The following is a 21,090-nucleotide window of genomic DNA, read 5'->3' as shown; positions in this document are numbered from 1 at the left end:
ACTAATAAAAGTATGTATAAAAAGAAGTACTCTTTGGAGGAACAGAAAGATGCTCAAAATATAAGAATTTATCATAGAACATATTCACTTTAAGAAAGCAATTTTTCTTTTTATCTGATCCGGATTACTTGTGTCATGTAAAATTAAGTAGCTTCTAGTATGATTTCTCATCATGTCTGTTTCTTTTTGAGAAATTATAATGCAACTTTAGTCTTCTTATATTTTTTGTCGTAGACGACGTCTAAGTCAAATATTCTACCTAAGTTTATTTGAGAAAGATAATTGTTTCTTTTATTCTGGAAATACACAGGAGATAAAAAATTATTTGATTAATATATCATTAATATTTTTATGAAAATAAATTCTTTAACAACTAAAATATGTAGAATAAATAAATTGATTTATAGATAATAATAATAATAATAATAATGTGAAAAAATAAAAATACATCTTTAATTTTCTAAAAGGATATATGATATTCTTTACTCGACTGTAATATTGTGTTATAAGTTTAAAAATTATGATGTTTCAGAAGATCGAATGTCTACTTATTTTGTGTCCAAGTAATCCGCCCAACCCTCCCCGCCCCTCCCCCAAATCGTCGAAAATTCAAAATTAGAAAATAAAAAAATATAACATAGTTTCTTTTCTACTTTCTCAGGGTCTCAAACCCTTTTACGAAATGACGAATTTGATTTTGATATAAATCGACGATGTAACTTTAACCCTGTGCTAATCTCAACACGCGCCTAGCCTTTCTTCTATTCGACGCAGCACGGAACACCTGACTGCCTCGTATCCAGGATCGGCGCGAAATTCGGCGGCGGGCTCGTTGGCGAGTTCGAGGGAGAGCAGCGCGTCCCAAGGCCCGGCGCCGTATCGCGTCCTCATGCTGGGAGCCCCCGCCGTTGGCAAGAGCTCGCTGGTGTCTCAATTTATGACTTCCGAGTACCTGCACGCCTATGACACTTCGATCGGTGAGTCGACCAGGTTACGGCCATTGTGACCGCAAAATCCACGGCCTTTCGTACATTCCCCATCCCGCTACGACACGTCGCCGATCGATCGAACGCAACACGCGACCCCCCTGAGGTCTACATCAGACTACAGGTTACCGGTTGATGGTTCTATTTCAGCCAATCATGATACAACGAACCCCTATGGGGTTGTGACTTAGTTCGTCTATTTGCTTATCCATCAATCGTCAGCACAGAAGAACCGTAACCAACCTATAGGAAAAATGTTTTGTTCTTATGAACCAAAATGTACCCAATAAAACTCTCTATTTAGTCAGTATTTTATTTATTAATTAGGTTTTTTGTTTACATGTATATTATTGTTTATATTTTATGAGTAATGTTTTTTAATAAAATATACTAATTTAACTTTATACTAACTTTATACTTTATACTAAATAGTTTTGGTGGATACATTTTGATTCATAAGAACAAAACGTTTTTGCTAGTGTAATCTGATATGGGCTTAAGAATCCCTAAAGCCAATCGAACGAACCGGAACGAAAAAACAAACAGCCTTCTCCATTCGAGTTTAGAGTGTGATGTAATTGTTTCGTCCGAGTGGTCACGGAAAAATCCGTGCGTGTGATTCGAAGCGGCGTGGAATGGCCCGGAATGAGAGCAACGCCATGTTTTCGGGATTCCCGCTGTGTGTGTGTGTGTGCACGAACCGAGACAAATTCGATTCAAATGTTGACACTCCATTATTTCGAATCATTCAAAGTTTTATTAAAAGATTTCGCCGCAACACAAAATATCTAGTTTCTATTCCCCCAAAATAGAATTTATGCAATTCTTAAAGTTACTGTTGCGGGTAATGTCAGAGAGTTTCGCGGATCTTATCGATTTATCAAACTCCATTCCAAAACCGATGAGGAAATTTGAATTTGGCCTGATTTGCACTCTACAAGTACCTGCATATTCCTACTTTGAACTGAATTCAGAATGAATTGAAGGAACACTGGAGTGACACTTCATTCTCTCCCTCCGTAAAATCAATTCCAACTTTATTCGTTAACTAATTAGTTGTTCGATATATAATTTACTTGTCCACGATACCCGCGGGGCATTTAAAAACCTAGCTCTATTCTCGTTCACGTTGCAGACGACGAGTCCGGCGAAAAGACCGTCAGCGTGCTCTTGGCTGGCGAGGAATCGGAATTGACTTTTATCGATCACCCCTGTGCCGAAATGGCGGTAAGTTTAGCAGCGGCTCATATGTCAAAGTAGAGACTATCGCATACTATAGTGTACCATATAGTATGTACTATAGTATATACCACCAGGAGCTCGCGAAATTTTGCTAATGCCGACATTTGTGAGATAGAAGAACTAAATGCTGCTATCGGATAATTTATTACAGTATCGAGTAATAAATTTTCCTGAAGCGTTTACCGAGCAGAAAATCCATCTCAGCTGTTTCGTTTCACGTGAAATTATTGAAATAAAATATGAGTTTAAAATATGAATTTCTTGCCCGGCAAAAGTTTTAGTGAATTTTTTATCTCGTATGACATACAAGGAAACGGAAATATGAAATGCATCCATATTTTTTTTGCACCAAGAGAAGAGCGGTATAAAGTGTGAGTGAGATGACGAGAGAGCCGACGTGTGCGTGACGACGGCGCGGCGCGGCGATTCAAGTTTCACAACAGGTCTCGAGGAATTTTCGCAGCCAATCGATCAACTGATGCGCGCGCGGTAATGTCGCTAATTTTCCGTGCCCCTGAGCTAATCATTTCTGCCGCAAGCTCGATCTCTGCACCAGCCAGCCAGTCTCCGCTCGTTTTCGTCGAACAAACAGATGGGGGCCGCGCCTTGAACCTCCGGCGGCGGAGGAGTGCTCTCACAACGACGGGGACGACGTAATCGAGTTAACACGGAGAGGGAGGGGGGGAGGGGTCGGACAGGTTGAAAGGACGGTCCGGGAGGGGCACGCGGTGTATGTATGTGTGTGTGTATGTGTGTGTGTGCTTTTGTACCGCGGGAATTAAATTAAAATCCATTTTCCACGGTGGGCGAGCTGACGCTCGCTCACTCGCTCGCTCGCGCGCTCGACGCTGACGCGACGATACCCGCGTGCACTGGTAAATGTGGTGGAACCCTGCTACCGTGATACACGTACACATAGTAGCCAAGCTACTGTCGGAAGGGGGTTGGTTGACTGCGGAATCGGGGTGAGGGGGTGGGGTGGGGGAGATACAGCTGCCGCCACGCTTCGCCAGACAATTTCAATCGAATTTACCCTTTAATTAAAACGTACGTTCGCAGCCGTTCGCGTATCGCGCGCGGTCGACCGCTTTGCCGCTGCCGCCGCCGCGGCTGATCTTCGCGTGTGTACTAACGAAACGAACGACTGCGCCGCGCTAATGGCGGTCGGGCCTCCGCGAGGCTTCGAACTCACCGAATTCCGACGACCGAAGGCCGTACCCGGGGACGGTCCGCGCGCCGTCGTTTATTCTTGGTACCGAAAGTCAAGGCTGACCTCCAATCACGTTAGACCGCGAGGCCGCGATTCTGATTTCCGTTGATAGTCCCGGAATTACATTAGGTCGGGCTCCACTAAGTTAATGTGTATTTATTACCCAGATAAACTTGTTGCTATAGCAATCTCTAACACGCAGATGAGATAAAAAAGTTATCAGTGAGATGGCATGTCTTGAATTGTCAAATAAAGAAAGACAATATTTTTTTTTTATTAAGAAAAAGAATAAAGTTCTATTTATTTTGTTTTTCATGATTTCATAAAAATATTTCAAATTCTGAGGCAATGCGATTTTTATATAAAAGAAAGCAAGTTCAATTTCGGTCCAATTCGAATTCAGGTTGCTACGATCCTATCTGACGTGTCCTAGATTTAGCGACTCCATTTCATCAAAGTATCCTTCAATCAATTCGAGATAACTTTTATCTTGACAAGAATGTCAAGAAATCAATAATTCTTGTGAGATAACCAATTAGAAATGGAAGCGGCTTTCCAAATATTCGAGCCATGAAAGAAACAACAACAAAACCAGTTTTGTAATTTAATTTCAAATAAACTTTAATAAAATATTAATTCATGAAAAATAATTAATCATAGTAGACTAGTTAAAAAATTGTGAGAGAAAATGACTTTTTATAATTTTTATTAAGAAAAATTTAACTTCGTCTCGATAAAAAAAAAACTTGCGAAGTGAACAGAGTAACGAGTTTTAAGGCAGCTATATTACTTTTATTACAAACTAGAAATTGCGCTGTTGTTATAATCAAATGTGTATATAAAGTTGTACCATTAATGAATATAGATTACTAAAAAATTGATATATGTATGTATTGATAAAATAATATTCTGCAGTATAAACACTGTAATTTATCAGCGGTTTGCGGTTATAATACCCATCCGTTATTTACGTGATGTTAAACATATATCAACTATTAACCTGCTATTAAATGCATATGGTTACTTTGTTAATACCTCGAAATAATATTGCGTTGTTGTGCGCAATACGTCATAGTTACTGCAGAACTAGTTAAAACATTTTTTTAAATTGAGTTGCACTACTAATTTTAAGTGGATTTTATCTTAACGACATTTTAACTCGCAATTTAGTTGCCAAAGTGATTAATGTTGAAAATGGAATGGCAAGAATGATAGCATCTAATAAAGTTCTCATTAAAGAAGATTGATTGAGTAATACGTAAATGAGTGACGATAGATCATAGATGTCTTACATAAATACAACTTATTTTTTCATCTCACAGTGTACTCACGAGTTAATGCTACAAATTGAGAAATAGAAAAGAAAATCAAAAAGCTACGGAAGGATCCCTGGCGAAATCAAGTTTTAGCTAAAGAAACATCCTCTACAAATTTAAAAAAAGCAAGATAGAGATAGACAGACAGAGACAGACAGAGAAGAAGAAGTTTAAAGAGCAGTCTCTATTTATTTTGCATTTACGCGAATTCATTAACAAAGTTTACCAACAAAGTTAAGTGCAAATGGGGCAACGCTTGACCTTACGTCGCGGTTTCAGAGTCGAACGTCTCCACATGTTTTATTTAATCAATTTAAATACGTAAATGCATGAAATACGCGCGCACGAAAGCAATTATCTTTCATGTTTAATTGTGTCTCAGAAATTAAATTTCTTAAATTGTGTAATTATAGTTCTTATCACTTGCGTAGGAACCGGCGAGAAGAATGATATGAACACGCAATTATTGATTTTCCGTATGCTATTAATACAATTCTCTTCCTTTATAGAAGTAAATTTAAAGAACACAGTTAACAGATTGAATTATTTCATACACTTTGAGAAAAAAAGTTTTGTCAAACAAGATTAAAATAAATCATGATTTATTTTTAACAAGTTCATATTCGTACTCACGTTTTTCAGAAGAAAATAAAGAAAAATATATAATGAAAAAAGATAATTAAAAATCTCAATAGTCCTGCAATAATTACATCTTCAAATACATTATTTTTATAACAATCGTAAAATATTAAGAAATATTAAGAAATTAAAATGCATGTACAGCGCATATATGAAAATTCAATTTATCAGATATCGATATATCCTTTTGAAACTAACGTCACAATTATCGCGGTAACATTACTTTTGCATTAGTAACACAAGCACACGCTACGAAAAAATTTCCATATAGAACAAAATCCCATTTAGAGCAAACGTTATCCAGACCTGTGTGGCCCGTCTTCGCATCTAAATGCGAAACGACAGTCCGATTTGCGGTTCTTGTGTAACCGACCAAGTAAGAGTTATCGCGTGACGAGCTAACCATAAGCTCCCGCGAGCTTAGAGAGGTATAAGAAAAAGGACCTGAGGGAGTAACGAAGCGTTCTTCGTTCTCTCCTGCCTCCGTTCAATCAGGCATGCCACGAGTCATTGACGAGCATCGAGCCATGCCGCGCGTTCGACCGTTAAGCGTTCGATCCCTAGATATATTCGATATCACGAGGCGCAGCGCGCCTTTGATACGGTTCAAGGTAATTCTTTCGTATAATCGTTCGCAAAATCATAGAACCTGCTCTTGCTGCGATCTTAACCTTTAACGACTGGCTACGTTAACATGATTAACGTTAACTGTTTTAGTCGGACAGACTGGACTTTTATTTTTGTCAATAAAAACTGTAACAATTGGATTTACCTACGTTCGGTACGTCTGAAATATTTTATTGCCGCTCCGTGTGTATTTTACGATCATTATAAATCATTCGAAGACATTTATGAATGTTTCAAATAATCATTTCAGCGAATATCGCGCTTGCATTCATAAAAAGAGTAGAGTAACCAAATGAATACCTGAATGAATCAGATTTGTGTGTGCCTGTTTATATTAAATAGATATTTAGGTCAGAAAGATTATGGCAAACCACTAAGCCAGATTTAGATATAGCTGGGATTATCGCTCCAACTTAATCTGAATATTATACTCCGTCTTTTCCAAAGTTCCACTACGAAATATAATTTGGACCCATACAGTGATTTTAAACTGATCTTTCTTTCGTTTTTGAACTAAACTTTGTTTCAATTGGACTTTGCTACAGACGCCAGTTACGGAGTATGGCGAAAAAGATAGCCCAGAGATTATTATTTATTGCTTACATTCTGTGACTGAGTGTTGCAATAACGCTGCAATTGCCGTATACATTCCAGGAACTTATTATTGTCACTCGAGCAGACAATAATGATTAACGAAATTTTATTGCACTTTGTAAAGGGAATAAAGTTATAATTAATGATCCTTAAATATTTTTGAAGTCTCATTGTTCTTATCGTTAAATCCTTTTTAGTAGGAATACTCTCGTAAACGCACCTATTTTTCACAATTTTTTATTCTTACGTCAAACGTTGCAGTAATAATAGTCCCGAGTTTAATTAAAATGATATAACTTACAAATCAAATAAAGTTTATTCATCAAAATTTATTCAATGTAAAGCAGGACAATTTTTATTTTTTAATATTGTCTACGAGACTAAAAATTAATGAACTGTCAACTCTTTAATAAAAAGTAATAAAAAAATATTCCCAGAGAGAGAGAGAGAGAGAGAGAGAGAGAAAGAGAGACAGGGAGGGAGGAAGGGAGAAACACAACAAACAAAAAATACAACAACTGAAGAATTAATATCATTTACGTCTTGGTTGCGAAAATTCAACATGCTAAGCTTCAGAGTGTCAAATACCCATATAATGGATAACGTTATCCCCTTTTTTATCTCTTCCCTTTAACTCTCTTTCGTCTACCGATTTCAATCGGAAACATCATATGTTATCTCTCACGAATTTATGTCATCCATTACGATACTAGATACATTTTTCTTTTCTGCTCTCGATCAATATTAACGATAAGAACAACGAGACTTATGAAATGTTCAAGGATCATTAATTATAATTTTATTCTACAAAGTAAATTTTATTTCAACTTCTCTATCCGATTTTATTTCACGCTGTCACCATGATTATACGCAACAGGGAATCTGTAGATATATATTTCTTTTATATTATAAGTTATGTCTAAAACGTAATAACAAACTTCTCTTACTTTTAATGCCTTATTCTGCAGAAGTTTTCTTTTATAATATCTACACAAAAGCCGCGCTTCTTTATAATACATTTAACCGGAGAAAACCTTAGCTTTGTTATGTTAAAAGGAAAAAAATGTTTATTTCGCCATTTGTAGGGCGGAAAATAATTAATGTGAAATAACGACAGATGCAGCTTTTATTTCAAATTCATTAGATAGACTGGATTGATGGAATATGTTTAGAATTCTGAAGAAACAGAAGAAACAGACTTGTTTTATATATGTAATAATTAAAATGCAATATAACTAAAATTATATAATTATTATGAAATAACTTCTCTGAAAATTACGCGAACTTTGCTGATATGAAACGACTGTTTCATGCATAGGTATCATAAATTGAAAATGGCCTTGTCAGGCTCTATTATGACTATTAATGTTAATATTCGTCATAATTAATATCTGTAGCTGGAAAATCGTGTTTGAAATTTTGAAAAACTAGATCACGTTTCACGTAATATCCACATAATATAAGAATATCTTTCGTTATATACAAGCAGAATAATTAAATTGGCCTTTTGTTACAGTAATGTGATTAAAACGTGATTTTAATTGCGCATGTAGTTGATTTGTATGAAAATTATTTGAAGATGACGATGCGGAACGATCGTTTCGTGCATGCCGGTTTGTCCGTACATGCCAATTAATATGCTTTATAAATCGGAAATGGAGACAGATAAGCTCGATCGTGGTCATTAGTGTTAATCTGTCTCTCCGTCATGATTAATGCTTACAGCCGGAAAATTGCATCTCGACGTACGAGCCGCACGCGTACTGCGTCGTCTACTCTGTGACCGATCGGCCGTCGGTGCGCGTCGCCGAAGCTGTTCTCCAATCCTTATGGCGAAGCGATCACGTATCCGCGAGGGCGGTCATCCTCGTGGGGAACAAAGTCGACCTCGTTCGCAGCCGAATGGTATCGACCGAAGGTAATTTTTTTGTCCAGGGCCTGGCCCGGATAACTTCAGCGTATCCCTTTCTTCCCCGCTATGTAGTTACCTCTATCCCAAATTGGAGATAGTCTGCGGGAGGCACGCAAAAATGGAAATCGGTGCGCTTTAAGAAACGTGCCCGAGAAACGAGGAGTCTATCTATCATTGAGGTGGCATTTAGCAACGAAATGCTGATATAGGGCGACCGTAGATAACGCAACGTACGTAAATGTACTGACGCAGCACCTCGGTTTGCCCCGATGCAAATTCTCCGAGGGTGGTGGAGCGGGAAAAAGCCATTTAAACCCCCACGGCGAGAGCGCGTCGATGCATAGAATACGCCTGCCCCGTTCCTTTAAACGTGACTAGATTAATAGCGTCTTTCTCGTAATTATACATTTTTTCGCCATAATACCGCATTTGTCTACAGGATTTCTCAGAATACAATAACGATGTTATTGTGTAGACAAATTCGGTTTTAAAATTCTAATAGCGCCGGGATTACGACTCTTGATTTTCAGATACGCATACACATTTACCTACGTTTGTGAAAATTTTCACTATAAACTCGACTTCACTATAAACTTGAATTAAAATAAAATTTAATGTTGTCACTCACCAATACGATGGGGCGGCAGCGAAGTTATGACACAAACCGCGTTGTTGAACTGTGAAACACAAACGTTCAAAATTACCGTGTCGCTCAAGATGTACGATATACTTTGAAATATGGACGGTGCAAAACAATGGCAAACGGCAAATTTGACAAATGACGAATAAAACAATGAGTTTTCTCACCTCATGGTCGCTCCGCCGGCACCCGACGCCTACTCCCAGGCCTTCTCCTTCTTTCTCATTTTCCTTGCCGCTGCTTGTCCCGTCGTAGCGCACTCACACAACCCTCTCGTACACGAAAACAGTTAATTACGGTCGTACGCGCACTAATAGTCAAAGTACGATAAACGATCGTACGGCACTTTGCATGACACTCTCGAGATTAATTGCACGCGACGCGCGCTCTGCCACTTCGGCGCTCCGCGTCGGAGGAAAAACGGCGATCGAAAGAAGTTGCGATCGCGACCCGCGAACGATTTCCGCGAATTAACGAAGCGGACGGGGCTTCTCGAACAACGGAGGATTTTAATAATAAATCCGCCGATGTGTAATTGCCAAATTTGTATTACATGACTGACGAAATGCGCGGTTAATTGCGACAGTGGTTACCTGCTAATTAAACGTATCGCGACGCCGCCCCGCACTGTATCCCCCCCCCCCCCGCGATGTTTCCGTTAATGATCGAAATTTGCAAATATTGGCAACGCCATTCCGATACCGCGCAACAGGATCCAATTGACAACGTCGAATTAACGGCTAATTAAGACGCAATGGAAATACATAACCGCAATTTAGTTTTGCACGTGTAATCCGGGTCGGGAGTATAGATCACGCGAAATAGACAGATTAATAAACGGCGAATGTGTGCCACGGCCGTTTTATTTGAATTCGACGATTTGCGAATTCGAAGAGAAAACGAGATTATTCGCCGCTCGAGCGATTATTACACCACGCTTTTCAACCCGGGGGAAAATTATGCGCGATATCTCATCCTTAATAGGCGAAAAATTCGAAGTTCACGCGAGATACGTTTCGAATACGGAGTAATTAATGAAATAATTGCCACGCGTTAACAATAAATGTTACGACGAAAATGATAATATTTCGAACACGAGATATCCGCATCGTCGAAACCTTTCTGATATATCGTTGACGATGAGTGCGAAAGTTAATTAACTGTTTGCGTACGTGAAACGCGAGCGCTTTCATCTGATATTCATCGTGTCTCGAGAGATAACGCGAATCCACAGAGCGTCTGGTGCCGTTGTCTTCTCACACCTGCGCTCATCTGCGAACAACAACAAAGCGACGTCTCTCGTAAATAACTATAATGTACTTTATACAAGTCGTAAAAATTGTGCCGGGCAATTCGTTGTGGAATATTTAATTGCACTGTAAAATGAATAGGCGGCGATTATTACGTTCTTTCCATTTCAAATCAATTGTTAATAGACGGTCGATATATACATATCGCTTGTATTCCCTGTTTCCTCAAATCCGGTTCGGTCCGGCAACTCACTATATTATTCCGCGCACTCTCTCAATTCGGAAACGACGCGAGAATTACGTTGGAGTTGATGAAAAATCCAAAGGACCGAGATACATTCGTATACGAGTGTTAAATAAATAATCGCCTCGCGCGAATATCGCGAAACAATTATTCTCCTCTCCCTGTCGCCTACAATCCTGTTCGAAATGAATAACCCGCATGAGATGAAATCATTGATGAGTAATTATGGTGCTTTACGAAATACCTTTCGCCAGAATTTTACTTATTAATTGCATAAATCAGCAACGTGTAATAGAGTCCTAAATAAATAATAAGAGAAGTCTATGTTTACTTTAATTTATTTGGTTTTTACTTCTTGTAATAGTAATGAACGTTAATTATTAAAAACTGATTTGTTTTTTATATTTGAATATCTGTTCATTTACTAAATTTAAAATAAAATTAGGGTCACTGCTGACCCACTTATGTGATTTTGCTAATGCGCCTAATATAAGATGAATTTTTATCTTTCTCTTTCCCTCCATCACTACATATATCTGAAAAGACTAATTGAAAATTGTAACACTGGTTGCGCCTCTCTTATTATCTATATATCTCTAATACACTGATAGAAGAACGTGTTGTGTCTGTAATTATAATTGCATAGTAAAATAATTATGGTGTAGAATATTATTTTTGTAGTAATTATTACTATAATGTTAGTAATGATAACCATGCTATATTTTAAAGCTGTACAATTTACACTACTAATTTTTTCATAATTGGCATCACTATAAGTACATGATTATTATTACTAATATTATTGTAATAGTTACTATAAAAATGATATTCCTGACTATAATTATTGTGCTATGCAATTATACACTGAAAAAAAATATTGTAAAATTTTCCAACTAAATTAAAATTTTGTCAGTTTAAGAATTTATGTATTTAATTTAAATGCATAAATTTTAAGTATTTGTATAGTTAATTAAAATATATAAATACTTGAATAGAAAAAATTTAATTTAGCTGGAAAATTTATTCAAATTAACAACATTTTTTTCTCAGTGTGGTAAATATTACATATTTTTCTATCAGTGAATATAACTGTTTGAGAATCATTCAGAAAATAATCGTAATTTTGGTGTCTCTGTTGCGATCGAATCCTGAAAGATGATAACGCGACGAAATACGAAGCGACAGCTCTCTTCTCGAGCCTCGCCTCGAAAATGATAACACCCTCTGCGTATACGTCGTAGTACGCGTTATACGCAACAAAACGAGCTTCAAGGTTGCCCGCCAATCAAACGCTTCTTCGAAATGTTCACCGCTCGCTGGCGTACGGTTGTTCGATACAGCGTACACAGAAGCGCCGAGGTATTGTCATCCGTACAGCGAGACTCGCGAACAAACAGCGACGCGTTATTATCTCCATGAAGCGCAATTGTGTCAAGAAGAAAAAATTCTTTAATAGGCTTACACAAGTTAAATAATTCTCGCGCATGGCATTTGCGTTTCTTTAAACAAATTTCGGTTAAGCGGCACCGTAAATTCCCTGTCAGGTCTTGAATATTCTTCTAAATTAATTCAAATTCACTTTGATTACGTTAGAAAAAAAACTCCCGGAAAGCACAATAATACAAAAAGAAATTAAGTGTTCTGTATTGTTGAAAATAATTTTATAAAATTTGCTATTTTTTATTTATCATTGAGAGAGAATTGACATTTAAGTCATTTGTTTCATATTTATCCGAAAATCGCGAAAATAATTAGATGACTCTGAACGGTTTTATGCAATGAAATTAACATAATTCGAAATTGATTATTTATCATATATATTTTATTCTGCATTTTCCAAGTGACATACGCGACATGTCTCGCGTGCCCACTCACGAAAGATTTTTCGGGGCGCGCGGTGCCATCTCCGGTTTAATCGATTTCATCATTTTACAGAGGGCAAATCCATGGCGACGTCTTACGATTGCAAATTCATCGAGACGTCCGTCGGAATTAATCACAACGTCGACGAGCTGCTGGTCGGCCTGCTCACGCAGATTCGCCTGAAGCTGGAGAATCCCGAGAGGACCAGGGAGATGTTCCGGAAGAGGTCGCGGAAGAACCGCAGCAAGTCGCCGCTGGGCTCGTGCTCGGAGAACAACTCGCCTAAGAAGTATCGCGGTAGTAGGACCAGCACCAGCCTGAAGGTGCGCAATTTACTCGACAAGGTCTGGGCGCGCGACAGCAAGTCGAAGAGCTGTGAGAATCTGCACGTTCTATAAAAAAATTAAAAAAAAAAGAAAAAGGGAAAGAAACCGACGTCGAAACCGATCGTCTGGATTCGGAAGATGATCCGGATCCTGAAGCAGCGGGCGTAGCACTTCCATTGAAACGTCTTACGCTTTCGGAACAGTCTTCAAACACGAAGAGGTCAATGGGGCGACTCTCGTCGGAGAAGAGGCCAAGTATCGACCGCACCACACTAGCTCTCGACTTGACGGGAGAGAAGGAGGCACGTGCGTATCGCTTTGTAATGAAGTATAGCGACCTTTCCGGCCGCGTTTCTCGACGTCGCGCGTTGTTGGCGCGCTCTCTCTCTCTCTCTCTTTCTCTGTAGACCAGGTAGCTTTTTATATTTCCGACGTGGCACGCAGCGCGTCCGATTAATCAATGCTCTATACGTAAGTCCGTTTTCATTTCGCTCTTGCGACGTTGAAAATTTCAATATATATTCCGATATTAAGCGGGTCTCAGCTTATTTCTCATTGTGTACTGATGTTTCGATTATCTCCTGATTTATGCGCTGCGCAAAAACCCAAGCAGATCAAGCTGGTATTTCTTTTGCGATCTAATCAAATGTTTTAAAGAAGATTGATCGTTGGACCTTTCATGGCTCCTATAAATTCCGGCCGTAAGTGATAAAATGTTTTTAATCCCGAAGTGTGAGTATACAATCTTTGTGATTACCGTAAAGCGCAAATATAGGCCACGGAGGATTGGCTTGGCGTGTATCTCGTGAAAAGCGTAGGCGTCGTTAACGCGAAGAATACGTTCGCGCCTGAGAAGAAGTCGTAAAATAAAATGCCTCTGAAGTAAAGTGAAACACGACACCGAAGGCAGCAATCAGCGCGGATTACTACAGGCGAACTCGTTATCGTACATTACCGAGACCATTAGGAGAAAGGGAATCGCATCGATCTATATCGCGTCATCTGCTCGGCCATGATCTCGTGTCGCAGCCTAAATGTGCGTGCGAGAACGAAGAAGAGGCGCTCTCTCCGAAAGATCGAGGGATATATATATATATATATATATATATATATCTATGTTCTTAAGGCTAATTATAAAGGGGCGTAAGGGCGCGCTCCTGTATACGTTTTACGTATTTTGCGGTTTACATAATGACGAAACGCGCGCGCGCGCGCGCGATTATATTTACACCGACGTTTTGCATTTCAATTTTGTACGGGATGGAGCTTTCCATCGAATCGAAGCGGAGATCGGCGATCTTCAGCGCTGTGCTTCAGCGAGTCGATGGCTTGTTGACCCTTTCGCGCTCAGCAATTTTGACTAAAATCTCGTGTATACCCGGATTCGGAGATAGATAGCAATACGGGCAGAGGGATGGCTTTCCATTGCGGTTCCTCTAGTATCCGTTGAAGCAGTGATTCTCAAATCTTTTTCCGCTGATAATACGGTGATGAGTTTTACGCGAGATATTACGTTTGCGCATTTAACGTTTGATTCACTTAATTCGATGTTATATGCTGGACAAATAAAATTTACATTAAGTAAACTTATAGACTAAAAACAGAGACGAGAGATAGGGTGGAAATTTGAGACTTTCGATGTGATTTTAATTCATTTTTTAGAAAAGTGGAGACTTTTTAAACACTGACTATATATAGTTCGTGTTTACTGTCGGAATATGTGTAAAATTTTTTAGCATTTTAGTTGTGAATACTTAATTGTATGAATTAAATCTATTTGTAGCGCAAAACTGAAAATGAATAACTTATTCTTATATGTATATCTCGTCTCTTCATTACACAAAATTATTTATAAATTATCTTGAAATATTTGAGAATAATAATTTACGTCATAAGACCCATTAGCATAAATTTACGGTGTTTAATAATCAATACATTGAAGCAATATGATAGGGTAATTAGTGGGCGGTTGTATAACGAAATTTCCGCTCTATTCAACTTTATTAAAAACCTATAATAAGTTTAATAATTATTTTATCATTATTATTTTATAGTACAATAACTTTGTATTTACTATTTAATTTTATTTAATCCAAAAATGCTGAAGCACCCTCAACATTTTCCTTTATCGTTTAACAACCGTTAACCATTAAAGGGAATTTGAACATATCTCTGATCGTCATATTCGGATCAAAGGAACTGGAATGCGTAAAATAGAACGAGCGCAATTCCAAGCAGAACCGCAGATCCGGAATGATTTGTTTCTAACGGGAGGATCGTCATAAATCATTATTAAGGCGATCCGAGGGTTGAGATCGAATAGCAAAGCGAGTACCATAAATCGATGACAGCTGAGGACCATTTAGCCTTTCGACAGCCGCGCATCTGTATGGTACGTTGAGGCACGCGGGTATCGGGTTTTACGATGAAACGGGAGAATACCCCGTGTTTATATTAATAATAAACGAGCAATTTCCTTCATCTGAAAATATTGACTTTGTATAATTGAGCATTATATTCTCATTAGATGAGAACATAATGCTTAAATCGCGTATATCGTATCTCTCGTCTCGCCACGCGTTTACGCGATCAGCCGCGAAATGCCGAGAGAATGCGCAGCTGTCGGGGGGGGGGGGGGGGGGAAGGGGTGAGTTAAACGGTGCAAGCGTATGCACCGTGAAATACGCGAGGTCGCGAGAGAGAGATAAGTGGGTCGCCTCCCCGGCCACCGCCACCGCCGTGGATTGCCATTCCCAGAATTAAAGGGTTCTGATACCGAAGCTAGCGAAACACAACATAACGCGACGCCAGCAGGCGAACCGAATCGCCGCGGCCGCCGCAAAAGGTCGTCCGCATGCGACAAGCAATTAATTTCCTAACGATCTCGATACCGTCGGAAACTCCGCGGCGCGGAACGTTAACACCGAAGGAAGGGTCGACCTGCGCCGAGCCCGCGAACACGCGCGAGAGAGAAATCCCTCCCCGGTGGAGGACTTGCTACTATTACGCGAATACGAGTTTTATTTTCATTCTCTCGGCGGGTATGTACAAGTGAAATTTCGCATAAGCAACTTCGAAACTGATACGATACGCAGATTATGTCGGGAGTTGCGCATTTTTATTCAGTCTATACGAATATATATTTCGTGATGAATTTAATGGGATTTAAAGGGATGTTTCTCTTCCCTGATATTTTCACGCTGCACTTCGGGTTTACATTACGTGCAACTTTTCTTTTGCGATAGGCGGTAAACAAAAGATACATACGCGAAACTGAAATGTAATATATGATCTCATTTTAAATTTGTTAATCGGGAATTAGATTCCGCGACTGGTGCTACGACTAATGTTGCGGGTGTAGGCGTGATAAAAAAAAAAAGAGAGATTTTGATTGTATCACACACAACTGCAATAATACTAATGCTCCGGCGTGAATAAAAACGGAGCGCTGTTCCTTGTTTATCTGAACACGTCCATATCCGCGGGCGAATATACGTGGGATACGCGGGACACACTGCAAGATAATATAGTTATTAATTCTTTCCGCATTCCGCGTAAATCCTCTGGCGTCGTGCCTGCCTGTCGTTGCCCACTTTAATTATCTAAATTACACGGAGATACGCTAAGGTGCGCCTACAGAGCGTCGAGAGCTGCATGCGCTGCATAATCCGCCGCGATATAAACGCATTGGAATTTTTTCGCAACTGTATTATTCATTCCGCAACATTTGACGATCCAGCGGCGAGCTGCACACCGCCGCCGCGTATAACGTGTGTATTTTTGGTTCCTTTCATTTACAATACATTACTTTATATCCAATAAATGTACGTGTTTCTCTTTATTTCTTTTTTGAGCCTCTCGGTTCTGTGTGCACCTAGACTCAGGTCTACACGACAAAAAGTTCGAGCTTTGAAGTAACTCGTAAGAAGCGGAAAAATGGAAAGAGATCATTGTTATTGGATATACTTGACATCTCGAATTTATCATAAGATACGTCGAACGATATAAACCGTAGTAAAAAATCTAGTTTCAATCTAGATTGTCCGCGTAACTCAAATTGTTATTGCAAGTGATACGGAACAACGGGTTCCTAGTATCTTTAATTGAGTAAAGCTGTTACGTGTTACAGCTGTCCGTACTTCCATTGGATTTAGCTTCCACGAAGTTCCTTTTTTTTTACGTTACAAGTATAAAGTACATCAATACAGAACACATTCTTTCAATATATTTTTCTTTTCAACTAAAACTTTTAAATTAATTATGTCGCTACTCTCAACGTAGTTCTGTTTATTATTGTTCATTAATGACATTTCTTTTATAATAACTAAGGATAGATATAATTATTAAAAATTATTACGCATTTCTATATCGTGGGTGAAAAAATAATAAATTATTAATTAATTAATGTAGCTAGAAATTCTTATGATTTTGTAATGTAAATTCTCAGCTATATCGTGGGTGAAAAAATAATAAATTATTAATTAATTAATGTAACTAGAAATTCTTATGATTTTGTAATGTAAATTCTCAGTGATTTGGCATTTTAAACGCTAGAAAATGTCAACACTTTCTTTTTAATTACCGAAAAAATTTTAATATATTTTAATTCAAGATATAATATTTCATTACTATTGATTAATTTTTTCTTTTATTTAATTACTCCTTTCTGAGAAAGAAATTAAAAAAAAAAGTTTCAAAAAAGCTTGAAGAATAAATATTAATTATTCTTTTAATACAATTTAACATCAATTTGTATTATTACATTTGTTATGAATATTATAATTCTACATGTGTTTCATTTAATTTACAATATTTGCTCGTTAACATATGTAAATATTATAGTTTAGAAGCACTATATTTTGAAAATTTAATTACGCATGTAAATTTTGAAATTGATATGTATGGAAATATTTTTCTTTAATCTGTTAAAAATTTTTTGTTAAATTTGAATTGATTTATGTTATATGGAAAAATTGATTTTTATAAAGAATATTTTTTGGGGTTTCGCTTTTCTCTTTCTCTCTCTCTCTCTCTCTCTCTCTCTCTCTCTCTCTCTCTCTCTTCTTTCTTTTCTTCTCCGCTCAAAATAAAAATATGGAGTTTTTAATTGTATTTAAATCGGAAGGTATTATTAACGACAAGTGGATATTTGTTCACAGAGAGAAAAGCGAACCAAATGCTTGCGGGAAACAGTTGCGAGAAATTCATACGTTTCCAATTACGGTTCCATTTTTCAGCTTAATAATCGTGAAGCTGTCGCTTTGAAGAGCAGAGACGTTTCACAATGCTATGTTTTCGACGCGATAAACGATAAAATTGTGTCAAGTCAATGAATGATAATGTAAGTGTAAGATAAATGTTAACTTGGTGACCCATTGTTGTCGCGTTTCGAACATGAAACGTTTTCTTGTATTCGAAATGTGTTATTACGGAAGCAATTTTTACGAGACAAGTCTATTTTACCATATCCGAGTGATCATAAGGGTCGGTCGCGCTCGATCGACGGCCGAAAGGAAAATCATTGTTCACGTCGCCATCGCAGCGACAGCGGGAAATTTCGGGGCCAATTTGTCGATCGTCTTTGCTCGACTCACACTGACTGGCAGACGGTCGTTTGTAACTTTTGACACGCGAAACTCGCGAATAACGTTCTTCTTGCTCGTGTGGCCAGTTATATAGGTATGTACATAATTTCCGCGGCGTCATTGTGAACTGAATATAAAACGCGTGTTTCTGCGATGCAGAATTTAAGGAGTTAACAGTGGAGAACGGGCTCGCGAAAATGGTCCAAGTGTCATTTAACTAGAAAAATGGAAAAACGGAACTTATACATAGCTCGTGCGTAATGTTGATTAATGGCAAGAGACTTTCGACCTCGGCCGTTTTAAAATGCAATTGCAAAAGTACGCGGTTTTTACAGACATGTCTTCCATCGATTAACAAAGTATACCGACAAACGGCTGCGTCGTTTCGTAGTTCGCAGAAAACGCGAACGCGGTAGTGCGGCGATAATACGAAGGGGAGACGCGAATCCGAAGGATGATAAAAGTTTAAACCAATAACGCATATTAAAAGTATCGCCTTGTTGTTAAAAGGCTCGCAAACTTTCGGCGATGAGGCGTGATAGCACTATCGCCGGCTTCTCGGCAATTTAACGGCCACGGTACGTAATACCGTACCAAGGCGACGGGCTTAAGGCGGGTTAATAATTTAATATGAGCGCGTTATCTCGCGTGACTCGCGCACAGTTCATAATAGCGTAATATATTGCCGCTCGTAATATCGTGCACCGGGCCCTCCTCGAGAATCGTCCGCGGTACGAAGGAATCGATAGCACGCTTATATTCGCTTATTTTCTACCGACGGCCCATTGTTCGCGACACCGAAGTGAATTCGAGTGGCGATCGATGGCCTCGTGTCATCGAGCGCGCGAGAACGTCGGTTTCCCCATCGTTTTTCGTTATAGTTATGGTCATGGTGGCCAGCTTTTTCTCGATAATGGGATCCTCTTAGCTCGTAATCGTAATAATCGTAATTACACGCTATAAATTACATAAAATGTATCGCAACCTCTTGAGGAAATTCATTAGCCGACACTACGCGTTGTGCACTACGCCGTTCGGTGCGTATTTTCTTTCTCCGGTAATACATTTTTTGTTTCGGTAAAGAAAAACAGGGCAACACCATTGAAAAAATATTTATCGCGAGTGTTGGCGGAACAAGTCAAAATATCGTGTAAAAATATATATTTCAAACGCAGGAAAGTTGTTGAAAATACGGACCAAAATACAAATTGCTCTGAGCAAATTGACAAATAAAATAAAGGTTATTATTTTGTATTTTAGAAGCAAAATATTTATGTCAAACGCACGGATTTTGAAATATTGCATTGGCTCCAGATGCACGTATTACACGCGAAGTGTATGCTTTGTATATTATTATGGTTATAAAGGATATGCGATAAAATCTTTTAAACCTTGCTCGTTCGTATTTCACACCTCCATGTTGCTCTACCTCGTTCGTTTAAAAAAATGCAAATACGGGAATTTCACCGGACCGACGTTACACGACAGCTCGTTCAACAGCTATATAACCTTAATCCCTGGACGTTTAAGTTATCTTTTTGCCGAGAAGTAAACGACGTATAAAACGCTCGTTATCTATACCAATAGAAATAAGATGTCAAAAGTATCGTACGACAATTGTTGGATTTGAACTGGAGCGTTATGAGAAGCGGTATACACAAGCGATGCTAATTTATTCTTTCCGCAGGATATTCCAATAGAAATCCCAATTAGAAGACTTGCGGCGACTTCAAAAATTGTAATGCCCTTGTTAGTCGCAAGTTTTTCGCATTTTTATTCCGTCTACGTTCTTCTACCGCGGCCGATCTCATCGTGCAATTTGCGTTTCATAATCTCCACGCAGATTCTCCAAGAGTTCACTGTATTAGCGCGTGGATTAATAGCGTAACCTCGCCTCGGCAGCTTCGATTTTCGACGCAGCCGAATATGAATACGTCTCTATATGTTTACGCGCGACAACGAAAACGCGACAAGTGCGGCGCGAGATGCATTTCACCGCGGGCGCTCGGCGCGATGGAACTAAACTATCCGTCGAAAGCAACACCGGTTTCAATTTCCGCGCACGCCGGCGATGCATTTACATGCTTACGTGTAGAGTGCGTATACAGTTTACAATTGATACACGATAGCTCGTTAGTGAACTCCGATTGTCGATTTAGGACGGCACCCCTTCCCCTCTCACTCTCTCTCTCTCTCTCTCTCTCTCTCTCTCTCTCTCTCTCTCTCTCTCTCTCTCTCTCTCTCTCTCTCTCTCTCTCTCTCTCTCTCTCTCTCTCTCTCTCTCGCTAGCTTGCTCACTCTTCCTCTCAGAGTAGCGAGAAGAGAACCGCGCGGCACATTACCTGCAACTATATTGATTGCCGTTTGCCGATTGGGATATTGTCGCCTTGTATTAGGGGACGGTGAGTGGATCAAGTAGCATGTATGTATGTATGTACACCTTACTAATTCGAAGCCCCGCGCACGGGAAAGGTGCACGCGATATTTATTTTTGTAATGCTATATATATATACATATATATGCACATATACATGCACATATTTTCTTCCTACGCTACACTGCGTTATCTTGATGTCTGTTTGCGTTTATTCACGTCAGTCGCTTTATAATTCCATTTATGCACACAGCCGAGCCTATGCGAGCGTAATTCGCGATT

At 38.8% G+C, this 21,090-nt stretch overlaps 2 protein-coding genes across 7 annotated transcripts in view; one reads left to right on the top strand and one right to left on the bottom strand.

The window, feature by feature from the left end:
* LOC105832245 (5'-3' exonuclease PLD3) overlaps positions 1-11,497 on the bottom strand; it is an 82,156-nt gene extending 70,659 nt beyond the window's left edge. Inside the window, exons 1-2 of the mRNA XM_012673029.3 lie at positions 9,334-11,497; positions 9,155-9,203 (exon numbers count right to left, since the gene is read on the bottom strand). The gene's annotated coding sequence lies outside the window, so the exon portion shown is untranslated. The remainder of the gene's footprint in view (positions 1-9,154; positions 9,204-9,333) is intronic.
* Positions 1-12,944, top strand: part of LOC105832243 — a 44,014-nt gene extending 31,070 nt beyond the window's left edge. For 5 of the 6 annotated variants that reach the window (XM_012673025.3, XM_012673027.3, XM_012673024.3 and 2 more), the window contains 4 exons: positions 754-977; positions 2,122-2,213; positions 8,340-8,532; positions 12,596-12,944. In XM_012673025.3, coding sequence (XP_012528479.1) covers positions 754-977; positions 2,122-2,213; positions 8,340-8,532; positions 12,596-12,921 — 835 coding nt within the window. In that variant the 3' untranslated portion in view covers positions 12,922-12,944. The remainder of the gene's footprint in view (positions 1-753; positions 978-2,121; positions 2,214-8,339; positions 8,533-12,595) is intronic. The other variant, XM_012673026.3, reaches the window with a different exon arrangement.
* The last annotated feature ends 8,146 nt before the right edge of the window (positions 12,945-21,090 follow it).

Source organism: Monomorium pharaonis, chromosome 3 (genome assembly GCF_013373865.1).
Source record: "Monomorium pharaonis isolate MP-MQ-018 chromosome 3, ASM1337386v2, whole genome shotgun sequence".
NCBI classification, from domain to species: domain Eukaryota; kingdom Metazoa; phylum Arthropoda; class Insecta; order Hymenoptera; family Formicidae; genus Monomorium; species Monomorium pharaonis.
This window is presented reverse-complemented; position numbering and strand designations above follow the sequence as displayed.